The following is a 24,360-nucleotide window of genomic DNA, read 5'->3' on the forward strand; positions in this document are numbered from 1 at the left end:
AGGCCCACTTGCCCAGTGCCACTACTCATAGCTGGTGTAACAGTAGTGCAAATTAAAAAAAAAAACCTTTTTTGACTATGAAACATCAGTCTGCTAGTGTAATCTAATTGAAGTTGCCTGCCAGAGTGTGTGCCAGGCCCACTTGCCCAGTGCCACCACTCATATCTGTTGTAACAGTAGAGTAAATTTAAAAAAAAAAAATGTTTTGACTGTGAAACATCAGTCTGCTAGTGTAATCTAATTGCAGTTGCCTTCCTGCCTGCCAGCGTGTGTGCTATGCCCACTTGCCCAGTGCCACCACTCATAGCTGGTGTAACAGTAGTGTAAATTTAAAAAAAAAAAAACTTTTTTGACTGTGAAACATCAGTCTGCTAGTGTAATCTAATTGCAGTTGCCTGCCTGCCAGCGTGTGTGCCAGGCTCACAGCGTATACTGTGCCCACTTGCCCAGTAACACCACTCATATCTGGTGTAACAGTAGTGTAAATTTAAAATAAAAAAACTTTTTTGACTGTGAAACATCAGTCTGCTTGTGTAATCTAATTGCAGTTGCCTGCCTGCCAGCATGTGTGCCAGGCCCACTTTCCCAGTGCCACCACTCATATCTGTTGTAACCGTAGAGTAAATTTAAAAAAAAACTTTTTTGACTGTGAAACATCAGTCTGCTTCTGTAATCTAATTGCAGTTGCCTGCCTGCCAGAGTGTGTGCCAGGCCCACTTGCCCAGTGCCACCACTCATATCTGTTGTAACAATAGTGTAAATTAAAAAAAAAACAACAACTTTTTTTTGACTATGAAACATCAGTCTGCTAGTGTAATCTAATTGCAGTTGCCTGCCTGCCTGCCTCCCAGCATGTGTGCCAGGCCCACTTGCCCAGTGCCACCACTCATATCTGGTGTAACAGTACTGCAAATTTTAAAAAAATAAAACTTTTTTGACTGTGAAACATCAGTCTGCTAGTGTAATCTAATTGCAGTTGCCTGCCTGCCAGCATGTGTGCCAGGCTCACAGTGTATACTGTGCCCACTTGCCCATTGCCACCACTCATATCTGGAGTAACAGTAGTGTAAATTTTTAAAAATAACTTTTTTGACTGTGAAACATCAGTCTGCTTGTGTAATCTAATTGCAGTTGCCTGCCTGCCAGCGTGTGTGCCAGGCCCACTTGCCCAGTGCCACCCCTCATATCTGGTGTAACAGTAGTGTAAATTTTTAAAACTTTTTTGACTGTGAAACATCAGTCTGCTTGTGTAATCTAATTGCAGTTGCCTGCCTGCCTGCCAGCATGTGTTTCAGGCTCACAGCGTATATTGTGCCAAATTGCCCAGTGCCACCACTCATATCTGTTGTAACAGTAGTGTAAATTAAAATAAAAAAACTTTTTTGACTGTGAAACATCAGTCTGCTTGTATAATCTAATTGCAGTTGCCTGCCTGCCAGCGTGTGTGCCAGGCTCACAGCGTATACTGTGCCCACTTGCCCAGTGTCACCATTCATATCTGGTGTAACAGTAGTGTCAATTTAAAAAAAAAAAACTTTTTTGACTGTGAAACATCTGTCTGCTTGTGTAATCTAATTGCAGTTGCCTGCCTGCCAGCGTGTGTGCCAGGCTCACAGCATACACTGTGCCCACTTGCCCAGTGCCACCCACTCATATCTTGTTTAATAGTAGTGTAAGTGTACATTTAAAAAAAAAAAAAAACTTTTTGACTGTGTGAAACATCAGTCTGCTTTTTTGTGTCAGGCTCACAGCGTATACTGTGCCCACTTGCCCAGTGCCACCACTCATATCTTGTTTAATAGTAGTGTAAGTGTACATTTAAAAAAAAAAAAAAAAAACTTTTTTGACTGTGAAACATCAGTCTGCTTTTTTGTGTCAGGCTCACAGCGTATACTGTGCCCACTTGCCCAGTGCCACCACTCATATCTTGTTTAATAGTATTGTAAGTGTATATTTTAAACAAAAAAAACTTTTTTGACTGTGAAACATCAGTCTGCTTTTTTGTGTCAGGCTCACAGCATATACTGTGCCCACTTGCCCAGTGCCACCACTCATATCTTGTTTAATAGTAGTGTAAGTGTACATTTAAAAAACAAATGACATGCAGAGGCAGGCCACCCCGCAGGTGCCGTCATGGTCATGGTGCTGTGATTCCCTTTGGCCCTAGAATAATGCCCAGTGTTCAGAGGCCACGTACCCTGTCAGAGGGCCACGTACCATGACCTCGAAAAGTTCTGAGGACATAGTTGACTTTTTTAACACGGACACCCAATCTTCTATAGCTTCCGCTCCGTAACCTTTACGCACCATCCTCCTCAGCTTATCTTCGGGCACCTCTTAAGTTTACAACTCGCCCCGCCCTGCCCGCCACCACCAACACTAGCACCACAGCTGCTTCACTTGATCTGTCAGAGGAGTTATTTACACATCAGTTGGAAGAAATGAGTTATGCGCAACCATCATTGACAGAGGATGTAGATAACAGTGATATGTCTCAGTCAGGTAGCATTACAGACATGGACGTATGGTGTGATGATGATGATGTTGTACCCGCTGCTGCTTCCTTTGTAGACTTGTCAGATACAAGTGAAGTGGTTGATGATGACGATGTGTCCGTGGATGTCACGTGGGTGCCCGCTAGAAGAGAAGAAGAACAGGGGGAAAGTTCAGATGGGGAGACAGAGAGGAGGAGGAGATGAGTTGGAAGCAGGGGGAGGTCATCACAAGGAGCTAGTGGCACAGTCAGACAGCATGCATTGGCACCCGGGGTCAGCCAGACAGCCCGCCAATCAACGCATGCTGTTGCCACCACAAGAATGCCATCATCGCAGAGCTCAGCAGTGTGGCATTTTTTTTGTGTGTCTGCCTCTGATAACAGTAATGACATTTGCAACCTGTGCCAAAAGAAACTGAGTCGTGGGAAGTCCAACACCCACCATAGGTACAACTGCTTTGCGAAGGCACATGATCGCACATCACAAACGCCTATGGGATCAACACATGAGTACAAGCAGCACACAAACTCAAAGCCGCCATCCTCCTCCTGGTCCAGCATCTTCAGCCACGGTCAACCACTGCTGATCCTCCTTGCCACCTCTCAACCATCCGCACACTCCGTCTCTCGCCTTGAGCAGTTCTTCTCATCTGCCCACAGTCAGGTGTCTGTCAAGGACTTGTTTATAGCATAAGAAGCCAATGTCACAAAGTCACCCCCGTTGCCCGGCGTCTGACAGCTGGCTTGTCTGAACTCTTAGCCCGCCAGCTTTTACCATACAAGCTGGTGGAGTCTGAGGCGTTCAAAAAATTTGTAGCTTTTGGGACACCGCAGTGGAAGGTACCCGGCCGAAATTTCTTTTCACAAAAGGCAATCCCCAACCTGTACTCGATTGTGCGAAAGGAAGTAATGGCATGTCTGGCACACAGTGTTGGGGCGAGGGTCCATCTGACCACTGATAGCTGGTCTGGCAAAGCATGGTCAGGGCAGGGTATATCACCTACGCAGAGAGTCACACCGGACCAGCACTCCTGTCCGCCCTGAACGCACAGGTGGATCAGTGGCTGACTCCGCACCAACTGGAGATCGGCAAAGTGGTTTCTGAAAACGGAAGTAATTTGTTGGTGGCATTGAAATTGGGCTAGTTGACCCATGTGCCATGCATGGCACATGTGTGTAATTTGATCGTACAATGCTTTGTGCATAAGTACCCAGGCTTACAGGACGTCCTGAAGCAGGCCAGGAAGGTGTGTGGCCATTTCAGGCGTTCCTACACGGCCATGGCACACTTTTCAGATATCCAGCGGCGAAACAACATGGCCAGTGAGGCGCTTGATTTGCGACAGCCCGACACGAATTCAACACTCCTAATGTTCGATGGCCTGCTCCAACAAGAAAAGCCATTAACGAGTATTTGTATGACCGGGGTGCTAGGACAGCCTCTGCGGAGCTGGGATTTTTTTTTGCCACGTTACTGTACGCTCATGGCACAATGCCTGTAGGCTCATGCGTCCTTTTGAGGAGGTGACAAACCTAGTCGAGCTCGCACCAATAGGCACCATCAGCGACATCATACCATTGTTTCTTCCTGGAGCGTGCCCTGCGAAGAGTGCTGAATCAGGGCCTTAATGAGCGTGAAGAGGAAGAGTTGTGGTCACCATCACCACCAGAAACAGCCCTTGTCAGCATCGCTTGCTTGAACCAGCGGCAACGCTGGAAGAGGATTGTGAGGAAGAGGAGTCAGAGGAGGAATGTGGCTTGGAGAAGGGGGAGGAAGACCAACTTACAACATGCATCCCAGGGTGCTCGTGTCACCTATCTGGTACCCGTGGTGTTGTACGTGGCTGGGGGGACAGAAAGTACCTTCAGTGAGATCACTGAGGACGAGGAACGGGACATGAGTAGCTCGGCATCCAACCATGTGGCAAATGGTGGTCTTTCATGCTGTCCTGCCTGTTGAGGGACCCTTGTATAAAAAACCGTAGGAGAACGACCTGTACTGGGTGTCCACGCTACTAGACCCCCCGGTAATAAGCATAAAGTGCCTGAAATGTTACCCAATTACCGCAAGTCGGAAAGGATGCAGCAGTTCTAAAATAAAATTTTAGAAATACTTTTTTTAAAAAGTATGCCTTTACATAGCGTATAAGGGTGATGTCACAGCACAACGGGAATCTAACAGGGGAAGAGGTGAAAGTAATCCTCCGACTCCCACGACCAACGCCGGCAAGGACAGGACGCTTTACAGACGTGTTGTTGATGGAGGACTATGCAGAGCTTTTTAAGTCCTATGCATCGCCACAGCCCTTCGGGGGTCCACCCTCAGAGAACGACTCGACCGACAGGTAGCAACAGACCTCGCCTTAACTGCAGATCTCAACACTCTGAGGAGCGATGAACCCCTTGACTACTGGGTGTGCAGCTTGACCTGTGGCCTGGAGCTATCCCAATTTGTGATAGAACTTCTGGCCTGCCCTGCTTCAAGTGTCCTGTCAGAAAGGACTGTCAGTGCAGCAGGAGGTATTGTCACTGGAAAAGAGAAGTTGCCTAGGTCAAAAAAGTCTAGATTACCTCACCTTTATTAAGATGAATGAGGGGATGGATCCTGAAGGGACTGACATTGGGCGATACATTCGATTAAAAAAGGCCTGATAGATGAGCTGCCTTGGGCTAAAAATGGTCACTCACGCTGCTTGTATTTTATCTTCGAATACCGGATGACTTGCGTGACTTATCCGCCACCAACTAGGGTTCAAGCCGCAATGTTTTAGGGCACTTTCATGCCTGGGAAACAAACATCAATTTTTCTGGCCACTGCTACAGCAGCAGCTGCAACGAATACCTAATTTTTCAGGCATGTGTACATGCCAAATTTTCTGGCCTCTGGTGCTGCACTGTGGCTTCAAAAAACCACACCACTCATATCTGGTGGCACAGTAGATTGCACGCGCAGTGCCCCAAATTTTAAGTAGGAGGACAGACCAAAGCATCTTTTCCATCTCCCGGTTCCTAAAATCCATGCCATATACACGTCCCCTGATAGGGGACGTAACAGGGATTAAACTGATCAGAATAGTACTACTTAACACACCACTCATATCTGGTGGCACAGTAGATTGCATGCGCAGTTGCCCCAAATTTGAAGTAGGAGGAGCCGACAAGCATCTTTTCCATCTCCCGGTTCCTAAAATCCATGCCATATACACGTCCCCTGATAGGGTGACGTAACAGGATTAAACTGATCAAATAGTACTACTTAACATACACCACTCATATCTGGTGGCACCAGTAGATTGCACACGGTGCTCTGACAAAATGCAGAAGGACATTTGGCAGACGGACATTGTGGCCGACAGACAGAAAGCTAAAGAATGTTCCGATTTCGGGCCGAGGGCAGATACGTTCCAGAGTGCTCTGTTCTAATCAGAACCTCGGGCACCGCAACTGCCTCTGGGAACCTTACCATGGGTCCCAGATCCGCACGTCCTTGTAATTCTCTGTCTTGGAAATTATCTATCTATCAAATCTATCTATTTATCTATCAAATCTATCTATCTATCGTATCTATCAAATGTATCAATTGCATCTATTGATCTATCTATCTAATCTATGTATCTATCTATCTATCTATCTATCAATTCTATCTATCTATCTAATCAAATCTATCTATCTCGTGGCGCAGGACTGTTATCTGACAGCCACTTGTATTTCGGCCATGCCATATACATATACCATGCCATATACACGGTCCCCTGAAAGGGGACGTAAACAGGGATTAAACTGATTAGAATAGTACTACTTGACACACCACTCATATCTGGTGGCACAGTAGATTGCACGCGCAGTGCCCCAAATTTGAAGTAGGAGGACCGACCAAGCATCTTTTTTCCATCTCCCGGTTCCTAAAATCCATGCCATATACACGTCCTCTGATAGGGGACGTGACAGGGATTAAACTGATCAGAATAGTACTACTTAACCACACCACTCATATCTGGCGCACAGTAGATTGCACGCGCAGTGCCCCAAATTTGAAGTAGGATGGACTGATCAAGCATCTTTTTCCATCTCCCGGTTTCCTAAAATTCATGCCATATACAGTGTCCCCTGATAAGGGATGTAACAGGATTAAACTGATCAGAATAGTACTACTTAACACACCACTCATATCTGGGTGGCACAGTAGATTGCACGCGAGTGCTCTGACAAAATGCAGAAGGACATTTGGGCAGACGGACATTTGGCAGTACGGACATTTGGCAGACAGACAGAAAGCTAAAGAATGTTCAAATTTCGGCCGAGGGCAGATACGGTTCCAGAGTGCTCTGGTCTAATCATGAGCCTCAGGCACGGCAACTGCCTCTAGGAACCTTACCATGGGTCACAGACCGCACATCTTATAATTCTCTGTCTGGGAAATGATCTATCTTATCAATCTATCTATTTATCTATCAAATCTATCTATCTGTCGTATCTATCAAATGTATCTATTGCATCTATTGATCTATCTATCTATCTAATCTATCTATCTCGTGGCCGGACTGTTATCCTGACAGCCACTTGTGTTTCGGCCATGCCATATACATATCCATGCATATACATGTCCCCTGATAGGGACGTAACAGGGATTAAACTGATCAGAATAGTATACTTAACACACCACTCATATCTGGTGGCACAGTTGATTGCATGCGCAGTGCCCCAAATTTGAAGTAGGAGACCGACCAAGCATCTTTTTCCATCTCCCGGTTTCTAAAATCCATGCCATAATACACGTCCCCTGATAGGGGACGTAACAGGGATTACACTCATAGGAATAGTACTACTCAAACACACCTTATAATAATGCAGAGAGAGGCAACACAGAGAGAGGAGTCTGAAGAAGAGGGAGTCAGAGGAGGAAGGTGGCTTTGAGGAGGTGGAAAACCAAACACAGCAGGCGTCCCAGGGGGCTTGTTGTCACCTTTCAGGGGACCCTTGGTGTTGTACGGTGGCTGGGTGGAGGAAGAGACCTTTCAACATCCTCAGTGAGGACATGGAACGGGAAATAGGCTAGCTTGGTATCCAACCTTGTGCAAATGGGGAGTTTGCGGTTGTGCAAATGGACTGTTTGCGGTTGTTTGCGGTGCGTTAAAGGGACAATCTAGGCCAAAGATTAACTTCATGATTCAGATAGAGCATGTAATTTGAAACAATTTTCCAATTTACTTCTATCACCAATTTGCTTTGTTCTCTTGGTATTTTTAGTTGAAAGCTTAACCTAGGCGGTTCATATGCTAATTTCTTAGACCTTGAAGCCCACCTCTTTCAGATTGCATTTTAACAGTTTTTCAACACTAGAGGGGTGTTAGTTCACGTATTTCATATAGATAACACTGTGCTCGTGCACGAGAAGTTATCTGGGAGCAGGCACTGATTGGGCTAGACTGCAAGTCTGTCAAAAGAACTGAAAAAAGGGGCAGTTTGCAGAGGCTTAGATACAAGTTATCACAGAGGTTAAAAGTATATTTATTATAAATGTGTTAGTTATGCAAAACTGGGGAATGGGTAATAAAGGGATTATCTATCTTTTAAAACAATAAAAATTCTGGTGTAGACTGTCCCTTTAAACGGGGAGTTTGGTCTGCCACTGTGAAGCGGGCGTAATCCCTTACACTACCTGATCGATACAACCATCATAACCTGATGTTTTAAAGCATGTTAAACCAAACAATTTAGCAATGTTAGGTGAATTTATGCCCTTTATGGATTAAAACCAGACTCTGCATCAACTATGTAATTTTCCATGGGAGTTTTGCCATGGATCCTCCCTCCGGCATGCCACAGTCCAGATGTTAGTACCCTTGAAACAACTTTTCCATCACTATTGGGCCAGAAAGAGTCCCTGTGGATTTTAATTTCGCCTGCCTATTGAAGGTCAATGGCGGTTCGCCCGTTCGCCCCGTTCGCGAACAGGTTGCGTGAAGTTCGTGTCCGCCGTTGGCGAACGCAAAATTTTAGGTTTGCGACATCACTAGTCACCACCACTTAATAAATGTATTAACCCCTAAACCTAAGTCCGGAATCCTAACCCCCCTAACTTAATTATAATTTAAATAAATCTAAATAAAATAACTACAATTTAATAAATTATTCCTATTTAAAACTAAAATACTTACCTATAAAATAAACCATAAGATAGCTACAATATTACTTAGTAATTACATTGTAGCTATCTCAGGTTTATTTTTATTTTACAGGCAAGTTTGTATTTATTTAAACTAGGTAGAATAGTTATTAAATAGTTATTAACTATTTAAAACTACCTATGTACAATAAATACAAATTTACCTGTAAAATAAACCCTAACCTAAAGTTCAATTACACCTTACACTAACACTACACTATAATTAAATTAATTACCTAAACTAACTACAATTAATTGCAATTAAATTAAATAAACTAAATTACAAAAAACAACAAACACTAAATTACAGAAAATAAAAAAGAAATTGCAAATTTTTAAACTAATTACACCTAATCTAAGCACCCTAATAAAATAAAAAAGCCCCCAAAATAAAATATTTCCCTACCCTATTACTAAATTGCAAATAGCCCTTAAAATGGCCTTTTGCGGGGCATTGCCCCAAAGTAATCAGCTCTTTTACCTGGTAAAAAAAATACAATCCCCCCCCAACATTAAAACCCACCACCCACACCACCCAACCCTACTCTAAAAACCCACCCAATTCCCCCTTAATAAAACCTAACACTAACCCCTTGAAGATCACTCTACCTTGAGACGTCTTCACCCATCCGGGCCGAAGTCCTCCAAGAAGCCAGGCAGAATGGTCCTCTAGACGGCAGAAGTCTTCATCCGATCCAGGCAGAAGAGGTCCTCCAGATGGCAGAAGTCTTCATCAGCCAGAATTCTATCAGCCAATCCGAATTAAGGTAGGAAAAATCCTATTGGCTGATGCAATCAGCCAATTGAATTGAGCTTGCATTCTATTAGCTGATTGGAACAGCCAATAGAATGCAAGCTCAATCCTATTGGCTGATTGGATCAGCCAATAGGATTGAACTTCAATTCTATTGGCTGATTGCATCAGCCAATAGGATTTTTCCTACCTTAATTCGGATTGGCTTATAGACTTCTATCAGCCAATCGGAATTGAAGGGACGCCATCTTGGATGATGTCATTTAAAGCAACCTTCATTCTTTGTTAGGACTTCGTTTGAAGAGGATGCTCCGCGTCGGCTGGATTGAAGATGGACCCGCTCCGCGCCGGAAGGATGAATATAGAAGATGCCGCCTGGATGAAGACTTCTGCCATCTGGAGGACCTCTTCTGCCTGGATCGGATGAAGACTTCTGCCATCTGGAGGACCACTTTGCCTGGCTTCATGGAGGACTTCGGCCCGGCTGGGTGAAGACGTCTCAAGGTAGGGTGATCTTCAAGGGGTTAGTGTTAGTGTTTTATTAAGGGGGGATTGGGTGGGTGGGTGGTGGGTTTTAATGTTGGGGGGGTATTGTATTTTTTTTTACAGGTAAAAGAGCTGATTACTTTGGGCAATGCCCCGCAAAAGGGTTATTTGTAATTTAGTATAGGGTAGGGAATTTTTTTATTTTTGAGGGCTTTTTTTATTTTATTAGGGGGCTTAGATTAGGTGTAATTAGTTTCAAAATTTGCCATTTCTTTTTTATTTTCTGTAATTTAGTGTTTGTTGTTTTTTGTGATTTAGTTTATTTAATTTAATTGTAATTAATTGTAGTTAGTTTAGGTAATTAATTTAATTATAGTGTAGTGTTGTTGTTAGGTTAGGGTTTATTTTACAGGTAAATTTGTATTTATTTTAACTAGGTAGTTATTAAATAGTTAATAACTATTTAATAACTATTCTACCTAGTTAAAATAAATACAATGTCTCCTGTAAAATAAAAATAAAGCCTGAGATAGCTACAATGTAACTCTTATTATTATTATTATTATTATTATTATTATTATTATCAGGTATTTGTAGAGCGCCAACTGATTCCGCAGCGCTGTAAACATAATCGGTGTACAGGATAGCTTTTGTAGGGGTCAAGTGGGTAGAGGGCCCTGCCCAGAGTTTCACTGTTGTAGTCGGCTCTTATGAAGCGATCTGTAAACAGCTGGGCCCATAGGCTTACAATCTAAGGGGTTCAATGGGAAAGCAATGGCGTTATTAAAGGTTAGTGTTGGTTGTATGCATCCCTGAATAGTAGAGTTTTTAGGGAGTGCTTGAAGCTGTTAAAACTAGGGGAGAGTCTTATGGAGCGAGGCAGGGAATTCCACAAGATGGGAGCCAGTCTGGAGAAGTCCTGTAAACGTGAATGTGAGGAAGTAACAAGAGAGGAGGAGAGGAGGAGAGGAGGAGATCCTGAGCAGATCGAAGGGGACGGGAGGGAGAGTATCTAGAGACAAGTTCTAAGATGTAGGGGGGAGCAGTGCAGTTGAGAGCTTTATATGTCAGGGTGAGTATTTTGTGTTTAATCCTAGAGGCAAGAGGAAGCCGTTGAAGGGATTGGCAGACAGGTGCAGCAAATGAAGAGCAACGAGTAAGGAAGATGAGCCTGGCAGAGGCATTCTTAATGGATTGTAAAGGAGCTATGCGGCAGCTAGGTAGACCAGAGAGGACGGAATTGCAGTAGTCGAGGCGAGAAAGGATGAGAGAGTGGATTAAAATCTTGGTTGTATCTTGTGTAAGGAAATGTCTAATTTTAGCAATGTTTTAAGGTGGAAGTGGCAGGCTTTAGCCAAGGACTGAATGTGAGGAGTGAAGGAAAGATCTGTTCTGATCAGCCAATAGAATGTGAGCTCAATCTGATTGGCTGATTGGATCAGCCAATCGGATTGAACTTGAATCTGATTGGCTGATTCCATCAGCCAATCAGATTTTTCCTACCTTAATTCCAATTGGCTGATAGAATCCTATCAGCCAATCGGAATTCGAGGGACGCCATCTTGGATGACGTCCCTTAAAGGAACCTTCATTCGTCGTTAGTACGTCGGTGAAGAAGGATGGCTCCGCGTCGGCTGCTTGAAGATGGACCCGCTCCGCGCGGGATGGAAGAAGATAGAAGATGCCGCTTGGATGAAGATGTCTGCCGGTCCGGATGTCCTCTTCTGCCCGGATAGGAGGAAGACTTTGGACCCTCTGGAGGAGCTCTTCTTGCCGGATAGGATGAAGACTTCGGACCCTCTTCTGGACGGATCGGTGATACCCGGCGTGGTGAAGACTAGGTAGGGAGATCTTCAGGGGCTTAGTGTTAGGTTTATTTAAGGGGGGTTTGGGTTAGATTAGGGGTATGTGGGTGGTGGGTTGTAATGTTGGGGGGGGGGGGGTAATGTATGTTTATTTAAATGCAGAAGAGCTGTTTTCTTTTGGACGTGCCCCGCAAAAGGCCCTTTTAAGGGCTGGTAAGGTAAAAGAGCTTTACAATTTTTATTTTAGAATAGGGTAGGGCATTTTTTTATTTGGGGGGGCTTTGTTATTTTTTTAGGGGGCTTAGAGTAGGCGTAATTAGTTTAAAATTCTTGTAATCTTTTTTTATTTTTTGTAATTTAGTGTTTGTTTGTTTTTTTGTAATTTAGTGTTTGTTTTTTTGGTAATTTAGTTTAGTTGATTTAATTGTAGATAATTGTAGATAGTTTATTTAATTAATTTATTGATAGTGTAGTGTTAGGTTTAATTGTAACTTAGGTTAGGATTTATTTTACAGGTAATTTTGTAATTATTTTAACTAGGTAGCTATTAAATAGTTATTAACTATTTAATAGCTATTGTACCTGGTTAAAATAAATACAAAGTTGCCTGTAAAATAAATATAAATCCTAAAATAGCTACAATATAATTATTATTTATATTGTAGCTTTATTAGGGTTTATTTTACAGGTAAATATTTAGCTTTAAATAGGAATAATTTATTTAATAAGAATTATTTTATTTTGTTAGAATAAAATTATATTTAATTTAGGGGGGTGTTAGGGTTAGGGTTAGACTTAGCTTTAGGGGTTAATACATTTATTAGAGTAGCGGCGAGGTCCGGTCGGCAGATTAGGAGTTAATACTTGAAGTTAGGTGTCGGCGATGTTATGGAGGGCAGATTAGGGGTTAATACTATTTATTATAGGGTTTTTGAGGCGGGAGTGAGGCGGATTAGGGGTTAATACATTTATTAGAGTAGCGGTGAGGTCCGGTCGGCAGATTAGGGGTTAATAAGTGTAGGTAAGGTAGCGGCGACGTTGGGGGGGGGGCAGATTAGGGGTTAATAAATATTATGTAGGGGTCGGCGATGTTAGGGGCAGCAGATTAGGGGTACATAGGGATAATGTAGGTGGCAGCGGTGTGCGGTCGGCAGATTAGGGGTTAAAAAAATGTATTGGAGTGGCGGCGATGTGGGGGGACCTCGGTTTAGGGGTGCATAGGTAGCTTATGGGTGTTAGTGTACTTTAGAGCACAGTAGTTAAGAGCTTTATGAACCGGCGTTAGCCCAGAAAGCTCTTAACTCCTGGCTTTTCTCTGCGGCTGGAGTCTTGTCGGTAGAGGGTCTAATGCTCACTTCAGCCAAGACTCTAAATACCGGCGTTAGAAAGATCACATCGAAAAGATAGGATACGCAATTGGCGTAGGGGGATCTGCAGTATGGAAAAGTCGCAGCTGGAAAGTGAGCGTTAGACCCTTTCCTGACTCCAAATACTAGAGGGCGGTAAAAACCAGCGTTAGGACCCCCTAACGCTGGTTTGGACGGCTAACGCAGAACTCTAAATCTAGGTGATTGCTAGCATAAAACATGATAAATAAATGCCACATAATTAAGCTGAAGAAATAACAACAGCTTAATAATAAAAAGGACACACTTAGCTTTGTAGAATTGTGTTCCAGGGCATCATAGTTTCTACAGTAACATCAGAGTCAGGATCAGAATGAGACATCTCACAAAATGTAACAGAAAAAGAAAAATAACATTAGGCAAAACATTCAATTTCCACAATGTAACAGTTTCAGTAGAGAAAAACAAAAGCAGGCATAATAGCTTTCAAAGTTCATTAAAACACGGAGAAATAGAGGGAGAGGGGTAAAATAACTAAAATTTGGCGGTAAGAATGACGCATTAAGCAAAAAGAAGTTAAAAAAAATTTTGCCGCAAAACTAACACCAGGAAATGACACAACTCGCGTCATAACAAATGCGATTTCGGACCAAAACAACTAGCGTCAACAAAGATGCAGGAAATGATGACATTTGCAGCAAATTTGCTCCCAAAAAAATTGCGCCAAAAATTATTCAATAAAAAACAGCATTTTGCGCCCTCGCGAGCCTAGATTTCCCCGCGAAAAAATGAAAGTCAAAGACTGAAGCCCAGGTAAGAAAAAAAGTTTAAACTTCCCAAACATGATTTCTATACTGAAACTGTTTAGACTGCAAAGGGAAATACACACAGACCTGACTCATGGCAAATATAAGTAAAATACATATATTTAAAACTTTATATTAATACATAAAGCGCCAAACCATAGCTGAGAGTGTCTTAAATATTGATACATACTTACCAAGACACCCATCCACATATAGCAGATAGCCAAACCAGTACTGAAAGCTATCAGCAAAGGTAATGGTATATAAGAGTATATCGTCAATCTGAAAAGGGAGGTAGGAGATGAATCCCTACGACCGATAACAGAGAACCCTTGAAAAGATTTCCCGCAAGGGAAACCATAAAATCAAAAGGCGATACTCTCTTCACATCCCTCTGACAAACACTGTACTCTGAGAGGAATTGGGCTTCAGAATGCTTAGAAGCGCCTATCATAGAAGAAATCATAAAAACCAAGCACAAACTTACTTCACCACCTCCATAGGAGGCAAAGTTTGTAAAACTGAATTGTGGGTGTGGTGAGGGGTGTATTTATAGGCATTTGAGGTTTGGGAAACGTTGCCCCTCCTGATAGGATTGTATATCCCATACGTCACTAGCTCATGGACTCTTGCCAATTACATGAAAGAAAAGTTGCACAAAAACACTTAAAAAATAAATTACAAGGTATAGTTGCACTTATATTAACACTGTCTAATAAAAATTATTTAAAAAAAGTATTGTCTGGGGTTAACTGCCTGGGACTCTGGAGACAGCACAGCTTCCTGAGAGAGCTATTAAGCACCCAGGGATGAACATGTTGCAGGGTCATATGATGTGTACCCAGTCCAGTCTGAGGGGCATATTTATCAAGGCTTGTCGGAAACAGAAATTATGAAGCAGCGGTCTAAAGACCGCTGCTCCATAACTTGTCCGCCTGTTCTGAGGCGGCGGACAGAAATCAACCCGATCGAATACTAGCGCCCGATTGGCCACGAATCTGCAGGGGGCGGCATTGAACCAGCAGTTCACAAGAACTGCTGGTGCAATGATAAATGCTGACAGCGTGCGCTGTCGGCATATATCTATGTGCAGCGGACATGATACCCTACTTCGTATCATGTCCGCTCGCACATTGATAAATATGCCTCTGAGAGTGCAGTCCCCTTCCGTGTTTTGTATATGTCTAGGGTGATTACATAAGTCTGTGAACCCTTGACTTGTTTCCAGTTTGTTTGATTAAGAGCATTTGTATGGCTGTATTAGGGACCCAGGTTTTGGGAGAGACTTTGACGTGGTACCTGGGCTTGTCCCATTTGTCCATATGCAGTAACTAACTCTTCCAATTTTGCTTTTAATCTTAGCTGAGAGCTTGCAAGCAAGTGCTGGACTTTCTCTGGGTGTTGTATTAATTTATTTTGTAATTTTCCCTTTGGGCCTTGCACTCAGACTTGTCTGGGGTTAACTGCCTGAGACTCTGGGGAAAGCACAGCTTCCTGAAAATACTATTGAGCACCCAGGGCTGAGCATATTGCAGGGTCACAGGATGTGTACCCAGTCTAGTCTGAGGGTGCAGTCCCCTTCTGTGTTTTATAAATATATATATGTGTGTGTCTGTGTTTTCAAATGTATTAATGTATTTATATATATTATATATATTTAAACATATAAACACAAATATATATTTACACATATACAGATATATATAGTGCATTAGTGCTCTTTTCCATTAAATAGATGAAATTATGTAAAAACATATTTATTCAATATTCATATTTAATTAAGATTTTAACTACGTATTTAATGTATATATATATATATATATATATATATATATATATATATATATATATATATGTTGCTTGCTTAATGAGTGGGATTTTTTCAACATTTTCTCTCCATTGACTTCCACTAGGAATGTGAAAGTGAATAATTTCTATGGTGGAATACATGCACGCACACGCGAAAACTTGTTAGGATTTTCGCGATATTCGGGTTACCGCTAGTGCAAAATAAGTTTGTTTTTGTTTTTTACTTGTAATATAAACCCAACCTGACTATTAACTCTAGTGAAGTTTTCCCGATAGCAAAAAAAATAATAATACTCTGCCATTTGTAATCTAGCCCTAAAACGTTTAAAATATTTGACGGAAGAGATTTTATATAAAGAAGCACATTGTTTACTTCATATTTTTTTAGATGGCATACTTTTTACTCTCATTGGTTATACTATACTTGTGTGTTGGTTAAAACAGACTTGTTTGTTACTATACAGTTTGTCATTTACATATCTATACATAGAGAAAGAGAGAGAGAGAGAGAGAGAGAGAGAGAGAGAAAGAGGCCTATCTATCAAGCTGTGAAACCGCAAATACGCCGGAATTTCGCAGCGTAATTGTTGCGAGCTTGATCCGACCTAGTTATCAAAGCCTACAGACCGGCAATTGTTGAAATTTGTGACGTAACATATGATCCGCCGGTCTCAATCCGACGCAGATCGGTGCTTACGTCATTACAGATGTTCCGAATACACATTCGGCTCTATTTGACCATTTTTCCTAGTTATCAAACTTTTAACAGGCACGCTCGCAGCTATTCCGTTGTAGCGTACCTGGTTTTCAATCCGCCACCCTGGAAGCCGTGGATGCCATAGAAATCAATGGGAGTCCGAAAGCACTGAAAGCTTATGTTCGATGCTGCCAGATATCCCATAGATTTCTATGGTTGAAAACAAGTTACGTTTACACCTAACATCCTAACATAAACCCAGAGTCTAAACACCCCTAATCTGCCGCTCAACCTGCCGCAACCTAAAAAAGTTATTAACCAGTATCCCACCACTCCCCGACCCCGCCGCAACCTAAATAAAGTTATTAACCCCTATTCCGCCGCTCCTCGACACCGCTTCCACTAAATAAATGTATTAACCCCTAAACCTCTGGCCTCCCACATCACTACCACTAACTAAACCTATTAACCCCTAAACTGTCAGCCCCCCACATTGCCAAATACTAAATTAAGCTATTAACCCCTAAACCTAACAACCCGCTAACTTTAAATTAAAATTACAACATCCCTATCTTCAAATAAATTAAAACTTACCTGTAGAATTAAAATAAATTATTTAAAACTATTAATTAACCTACCCTAACTATTATCCTACAATTAAATTAAACTACCAATTAAATTAAATAAATTAGATAATAAAAAACCTAACCCTACTCAAATTGATTAAATATACTATTAAACATTATTAAAAGTACTAAATTACAGAAAAAAACAAACACTAAGTTACAAAAACAAACAAACACTAAATTAAGAAAAATAAAAAAACACATTAACAAAAATAAAAAAGAATTCACCTAATCTAATAGCCCTATCAAAATAAAAAAGCCCCCCCAAAATGAGAAAACCCTAGCCTACAATAAACTACCAATGGCCCTTAATAGGGCCATTTGTGGGGCATTGCCCCAAAGAAATCAGCTTTTACCTAAAAAAAATACAAACACCCCCCAACAGTACAACCCACCATCCAACCAACCAACCCCCCAAATAAAAAATCGATCTAATTACTAGATTTTCTACACAGCGTAGGAAGGCTGATCTTTTTTTCCCTTGGGCAGTGAGACCATAAACCTATCTTTTATCTCTGAGATATGATATCCAGAACCCCAGGGTCCTGGATGGACCAAGCCCAAGCTGCCTGAAACTCAGATAATCTGACTCCTACTTGACCTATTCCCCCAGGTTGGGGACCAACCCTTCATGTTAATTTGTTTTCTAAAATAAACCTTCTGGGCTGTTTGCTCTTGTTCCACGCCTGGTTAGATTTCCAGGTACTCCTTGGAGCTTCGGAGTTAACTGAAGAGTTACTCCTCTGTGACTTGTGACTCTGTGACAAAAGGAGAAATGTCTCATAGGACAACCCTTAGATTTGGGGCAGGAAGGCTCTCTTACCCCCAGTGACAGTAGAAATGATGGAATCGAGACCTGGTCCAAATAAAGTCTTTCCCTTAAAGGCCAAAGATATGAGCCTAGACTATGAAACCATGTTCGCTGACCAGGACTTTAACCAGAGAGCCCTTCTAGCGAGTACAGCAAAACCAGACCACTTTAGCATTAAGCCGAATAATTTGGATAATTGCATCACAAATAAAGGGGCTGGCCATTTTTAGGGCAGGCATGCAGTACTTGAATATCTTCCAGGGGAGAATCCACATAAATTAGTTCAAATAAGGCATCACACTAAAATGTGGTCACCCCAGCCTCCTTTGCAATGCCCAAGCAGGTTAGAAGAGCAACCCCCCTTGAAGGAAAATCTTCCTCAGGTATCCTTGTAATTTCCCCTCCATAGGGTCCTTGAAAGATGTACTGTCCTCATGAGGTTTAGTAGTGCATTTAGCCAGAGAGGAAATAGCCCCATCCATCTTAGGCACAGTATTCCACACCTCCAAATTGGTACCGGGAACCGGAAACACGTTCTTAAAAATTGGAGACGGAGAAAAGGTAACACCAGGTTTCTCCCACTCCTTGGAGATAATGTCTGCCACCAATTAAGGTACTGGGAACACTTCAGGGGTCTTTAACTAAGATTTAAACAACATATCCAATTTGTGTACCTGTTTTTCTTCAGACGGTTTAGACTCTGGTACACCCCGAGTAGATAACACCTCTTGAAGTAAATACCTTAAGTGTTTAATTTTGAATCTAAAATAAATGTCCTAAGAGTCCTGTACTGACTAAACGGAAGAGATAAAAGAGGAAATTTCCCCTTCAGAGCTAGCCGAGAAATCATCATCAGAAAACTGCTTATGACTTCGTATGACTAAGATGCTTAACTTTCCTTTTCCTCTTGTCTGCAATTGGCATAGCACTCAGAGCAGCTGAGACTGTTGACTAAATTTTGCTGCAAAGTCTTGAGGAAAAGTACTAACCTCTGTAGAATTGTGAGGGACTGGGCCACAGGAGACAGAGCCCGCTGGCTGGGGATGTAACACCGGCATATCAGGGCAAGCTGATATATAAGATGTTGTGGAGCATTGTGAGAAAATCTGAGATGGTGGGATAACTTTAGGTTTCTGGACACCAGTGCCCCCAGAATGAGACGGAAGGACAGAATTAAGGCATACATTACATAGTTGAGCAGAAGGGCAAACTGTGCTGCCCACCGCACGCTAACTCTGCTCGACTAAATTATGCTTACCTGATAAGTAGTAGAAGAAGAATATCAGGGTGAAAGGTGCCAGAAGAATAAAATAAGGACACAGAGTCCATATCAGGATGACACAGAGGGTACTTGCAAGGAAGTAGAAGCAAACAAGAAACAGACTGCAAAAGCAACCCCCAGACAGAGGGCACACTCTAGGTAACCTAAGCCACCGGACCTACACACAGGTCTCTAAAAAGGGGAACACAAAACCTCAATCGAGGCCCCCCGAGGAGGAGAGTATACACTCAGAGCCCGAAGGAAGAGTAAACCCTCTTCTGAAAATCTATGGAGCTAGTTGAAGGAAACCCTAGACCCTAGAAGACTGAGCTAACAGGATAGTCTCAACAAAGCACACACATCCAGAGGAGACTGTGACCTGAACACAGCGCCTTAGACCACTCGTCCATTCTTACCGTCAGACCAACACCAAGCTGAACCAACCCAGCTTCAGGGATCCAAAACAGGGAAACAGAATAATCCAGAAACTGGTACAGGAACAAGCATAAGGATAGCACAGCCATTCCCACAGAGTACAGGTACAACCCGACTCTGAAGACAGACGAAAAGGCCATAGAACCAAGGATCTATCAAAAAAGGCCCAACAAAGTCTTACTTGGAGCCAGCAAGACCCCAGGGGGAATGAAACAATCCCACCTTTCCACCTCCCATCCAGGAGAAGCCCCAAAACAAAGGACTCCATCTCCATAGGGAGGAGTATATCCCCTAAAGACAGGGATGAGTCCGAAAGGGCAACAACTGTCCTCAAGGTCCGAAGCTACCGGCTAATGGGAAGATAAATCCCCAACACAGATGTCCAAAAAAAGGACCCCTCTACCAGTAGCTTGCCAAGCAGAGACACAGCCAACCCATTCACCTGCAGAGCATGGAATCCACAGGTTATACTGGCAAGCTGACCAAGGGAAAGTGGACATCCAGCTCCAGCAGTTGGGAATGAACCAACAATCCTTGAAGTGCAAAGCCACAAAACTAACCACTATGTTACATATGCTGCCTTGTTGCTATGAGTAAGAAATACTCTGAAATCCTGGCCAACCATGACCAGGTCAGGTAGATGGAGCAAGGACATAGTCCAAGTTCACACTATCGTGGAACACCCCGACCAGCCCTGAGATCCAAGATTCCAAAACAACCCAGACCTGGTCAGGAAAAATCCAAGCGAAGCCTCAGCAACTGGAAGTCTCAGGCAGAAAAACAGGTCCGGGCACCTAATAGTTCAGGCAAACCTTACCCTAGAACTGAACACCCCAACTGGTAAAAAAGCCAGACACAAGGGATATAGATGCATATCCAGAGAAACCGGATAGTGAGAAGAACTCGAAAGCCCTGACCAAAGGACGGGACCACCCCTAGTTAAGTCCAACGCTCCAAGGAGCAAGGCGAGAAGTCGAATGAAGAGACTTCTCAAAGCTTTAGGACAACACAAGGGATATCTTGAGGTAAAAAAATACCTTCTAGCAGGGCTAGTCTGCCCATCACCTCCATACAAACAGAGGATGCAGGGAAGAGAAAGGCGCTAAGCCTTCCCAGCTCCGGGAAAACCCCAAGCTCAACAAAGACCCCACAGGAATCAACCATCACCCAGAAACACAGATCCCTAAAAGGAGATCTAAGTCACCCGGAGACAATGGAAAAAGACCCAAAAGTCTCATAACTCAGACAGACAGTACACATCAAAGAGTAAGAGCTGTAACTAGATACATTATAAACAGCTTACACACACACCTACAAGGTGCCAGGAGCAGCAACTGGTTGCAAGCTGCAAACCTTCTGCATGCTAGACAGCTATCCTGCTGTTGGATCAAGCCCCAAAAGGACAATCCAGAACCCTAAAACAGAAGGCCAAACTGCTCAAACTGCTGTAAAGGGGCGCTAAGCCCTCCAACCCTCCACCGCATGGGTGAGGAAATTCTAGGTTCTGATGATATCAGATGTCAGAGTGACGCAGCGGAAAACTCCCCTGACCCGGTTATCTATGACTGAAGGCTATAAGGACTGAAACAATCCTTCCCGCTTCAAAGACCCACAGGTCCTCTTTTATGCTTAGTTGAACATGTACCAATGATAACCTGAGCACTCAGCGCTTCTACCGAACCAGCCAAGCAGAACAGCGCCACATGTCTGAACATCCGCAAGACCGAACGAACCCAACAGGACCAGCCTGCACTCAGGGTCCTAACTGGCAAACTGCATAAATCCTCCCTCATAGGGGAAGAAAAGAAAACAGACAAATTTAACATAGGACTAACTTGTCCAAAACAACTTCCCAAGAAGTAATAAAGAGTATTGATCCCAGAAGGTTCCCGAAGGAAACTATAATAAAAAATAAAGACATCCCATTGGATACAAATAAAATATAAGGCAACCCCGAGGTTAACGCCCAAAAAGACACAGGCCTACCCGATGAGCCAGCCAAATGGAGCCCTATCTTCCATAAACTGGGAAAGATCTCAATCAGATGACAACCAGGAGATTACCTCATTCCAACATGTCTAATGAGGTGCACCATTTGAATCAGCAGATTGAAAATCTACATATCTGATAAGGATAGGGTCATTTAATAACTGAAAAATATGTCTGAGCAATACGCGAAGGCGAGCAATCCTGTAATGAAAGGCACAACACTCAGGGACAGCTACACATGCAGGGAACTCAAGAGGCCCTCCCCAAGGCAGAAGACCCGGGACAATAGGGTACGAGCACAATCGCGAATAAACGTCATGACTCTGCAGACGAATAATCGCCAACATTATGTGGAAGCGAAAAAGTGCAGCAACCTCCAGGGGGAACACGCCAACCCACATGGAGGAATCATAAACTGGGTTACATGCATGTGTAGAAGTATGGATTGGTAGGGAACTCACCTCTTGGAGGACAGAACCCCCAGAGGCGGATGGCTCAGCTGACCCTTGATTCCCCGAGCCCGAGGAACAAGGCGCTCTCATATGGCATACGGAACAAAACTGGTTGACGTGTCAACGAGGCCACTCCGGATTTGTCACCGGACACAGAGTCTGAATTGGAAATTAAAATAGTCTCAGAATCCTCCATAACTGAATCTGAAATTTGAACAGTTTCAGCATCAGAATACTCCATAACTGAAAAGAGGATATGCAAATATGGACTAAAGTAGAAAAACAAAAACACCACCTCCTATGACCAGACCCCTGCGGACTAGAGATTTCCTTCGCCGCACGGTCGGGAATGCAGAAATGGAAGATGGAACATAACCACGCCTGACCACAGGGTGAACCGTACAGTCCAAAAAAGGGCGCCCAGCCAAAAGGTTGCGTCACTTCCAAAGGCCTCAATGTTCCAAACCACAAGCCCAGTAAACATCACACATAAGCAGGTTGAATCACATAACAAACATGATTATATACCCCCTGTTCAAGAACCCCCCTCAGGAGATATTAACCCTTGATTACAAGATAGTAAAGGAGACTCACTGAGACCCTTAGTTAAGTTAGATCCGCAAGGTGTTAGCCTCTCAGGAAAACATTCAAATTACAGTACCTTCATGAATAAAGTAAAATGAAACAATATTACCAGAATCTACGCCGTGGAAGAAAGCAGGCAGCTGAGCGAAGTTCGACAACACTGATTGCTTGCGGAGCTGTTAACATGAGTCAGAATGGTTTCACAGAAAGACTCTCCCTGCATCTCCGGACTCTAACTTTCATCCAAGCCCTCACTGAGAGACTGACAGGATTACTTAGAACTCCTGTACCATGCCGAAGAGTACTACCCTCCATAAGAGACAAAAAAAAAATTATGACACTTCCCTGCCAACCTCCTGGGACGAAAGGCAAAGAATGACTGGGGGATGAGGGAAGTGGGAGGAGTATTTAAGCCTTTGGCTGGGTTGTCTTTGCCTCCTCCTGGTGGCCAGGTTCTTATTTTCCCAAAAGTAATGAATGCAGCTGTGGACTCTTTCCATTTAAGAAGAAAAGAGAGGAGGAGAGTAGGAGGCCGTGAGCAGAGCGAAGGGGAAGGGAGGGAGAGTATCTGGAGACAAGGTCTGAGATTTAGAGGGGAGCAGTGCAGTTGAGGGTTTTGTATGTCAGAGTCAGAATTGTGTGTTTAATCCTGGAGGCAAGAGGAAGCCAGTGAAGGGATTGGCAGAGAGGTGCAGCAGATGAAGAATGACGTGTAAGGAATATGAGCCTGGCAGATGCATTCATTATGGATTGTAAAGGAGATAGATGTCAGGTAGGGAGACCAGAGAGGACAGAGTTGCAGTAGTCAAGGCGGGAAAGAATGAGAGCAGGGCCGGACTGGGACCAAAAATAGGCCCGGGCATTTTAAGGCAAAGCAGCCCAGTCCTCCCCAATGTTTTATTTAACTGCATATACACCACACATACATACACTCATAAGCATGCACACCACACACACTCATACGCACCCACACCACACATACACACACTCATATGCACGCACACAACACCGTACACCACACATATACACAAATATATGCATGGACACCATACATGCACACCACTCATACCCACGTTCATAAGCACGCACACCACACATACACACACACCACACATACACACTCATATGGATGCACACCACACATACACACTCATATGCACGCAAACCACACATACTCATACGCATGCAAACCACACATACACACACACTCATATGCATGAACACAACACATACATACCCCAGTACATTATACACAGATATATAATATTATATAGTAGTTCCCTCTAACACACCATATCCCCAATACATTATATAAAGATATATAATACTATGTAGTAGTTCCCTCTGACACACACACACTATATGCCCAGTACATTATACACAGATATATAATAAATTGTAGTAGTGCCCTCTGACACACTCACATACATCATAACCCCAGTGCATTATACACAGATTTATAATAATATGTAGTAGTGCCCTCTGACACACTCACACACACACACCATATCCCCTGTACATTATACACAGATAAATAATAATATGAAGTAGTGCCCTCTGAAACACGATCACACACACACCATATCCCCAGTGCATTATACACATATATATAATACTATGTAGCAGTGCCCTCTGACACACTCACACTCACACACCCCATATCCCCAGTACATTATACACACATATATATATAGTGGTTCAAAATTATGTTGACTATAGAGAGGAAGCCTATAGACAGCTGACTGATAATCGCATCTATTGTAAACTAAGAGGAAATCCAATAAATACATTTAAGAAGGAATTGGATCTTATATTGAAATATGGGCTAGAATCAGGTA

At 43.0% G+C, this 24,360-nt stretch overlaps 1 protein-coding gene across 1 annotated transcript in view; it reads right to left on the reverse strand.

Annotated features, from left to right (window-relative positions):
- LOC128646844 (latent-transforming growth factor beta-binding protein 4) overlaps positions 1 to 24,360 on the reverse strand; it is a 245,605-nt gene that overhangs the window by 77,265 nt on the left and 143,980 nt on the right. Inside the window, exon 6 of the mRNA XM_053699644.1 lies at positions 19,478 to 19,509. Within this exon, the coding sequence (XP_053555619.1) occupies positions 19,478 to 19,509 (32 nt within the window). The remainder of the gene's footprint in view (positions 1 to 19,477; positions 19,510 to 24,360) is intronic.

This window comes from Bombina bombina, chromosome 2 (genome assembly GCF_027579735.1).
Source record: "Bombina bombina isolate aBomBom1 chromosome 2, aBomBom1.pri, whole genome shotgun sequence".
NCBI lineage: Eukaryota > Metazoa > Chordata > Amphibia > Anura > Bombinatoridae > Bombina > Bombina bombina.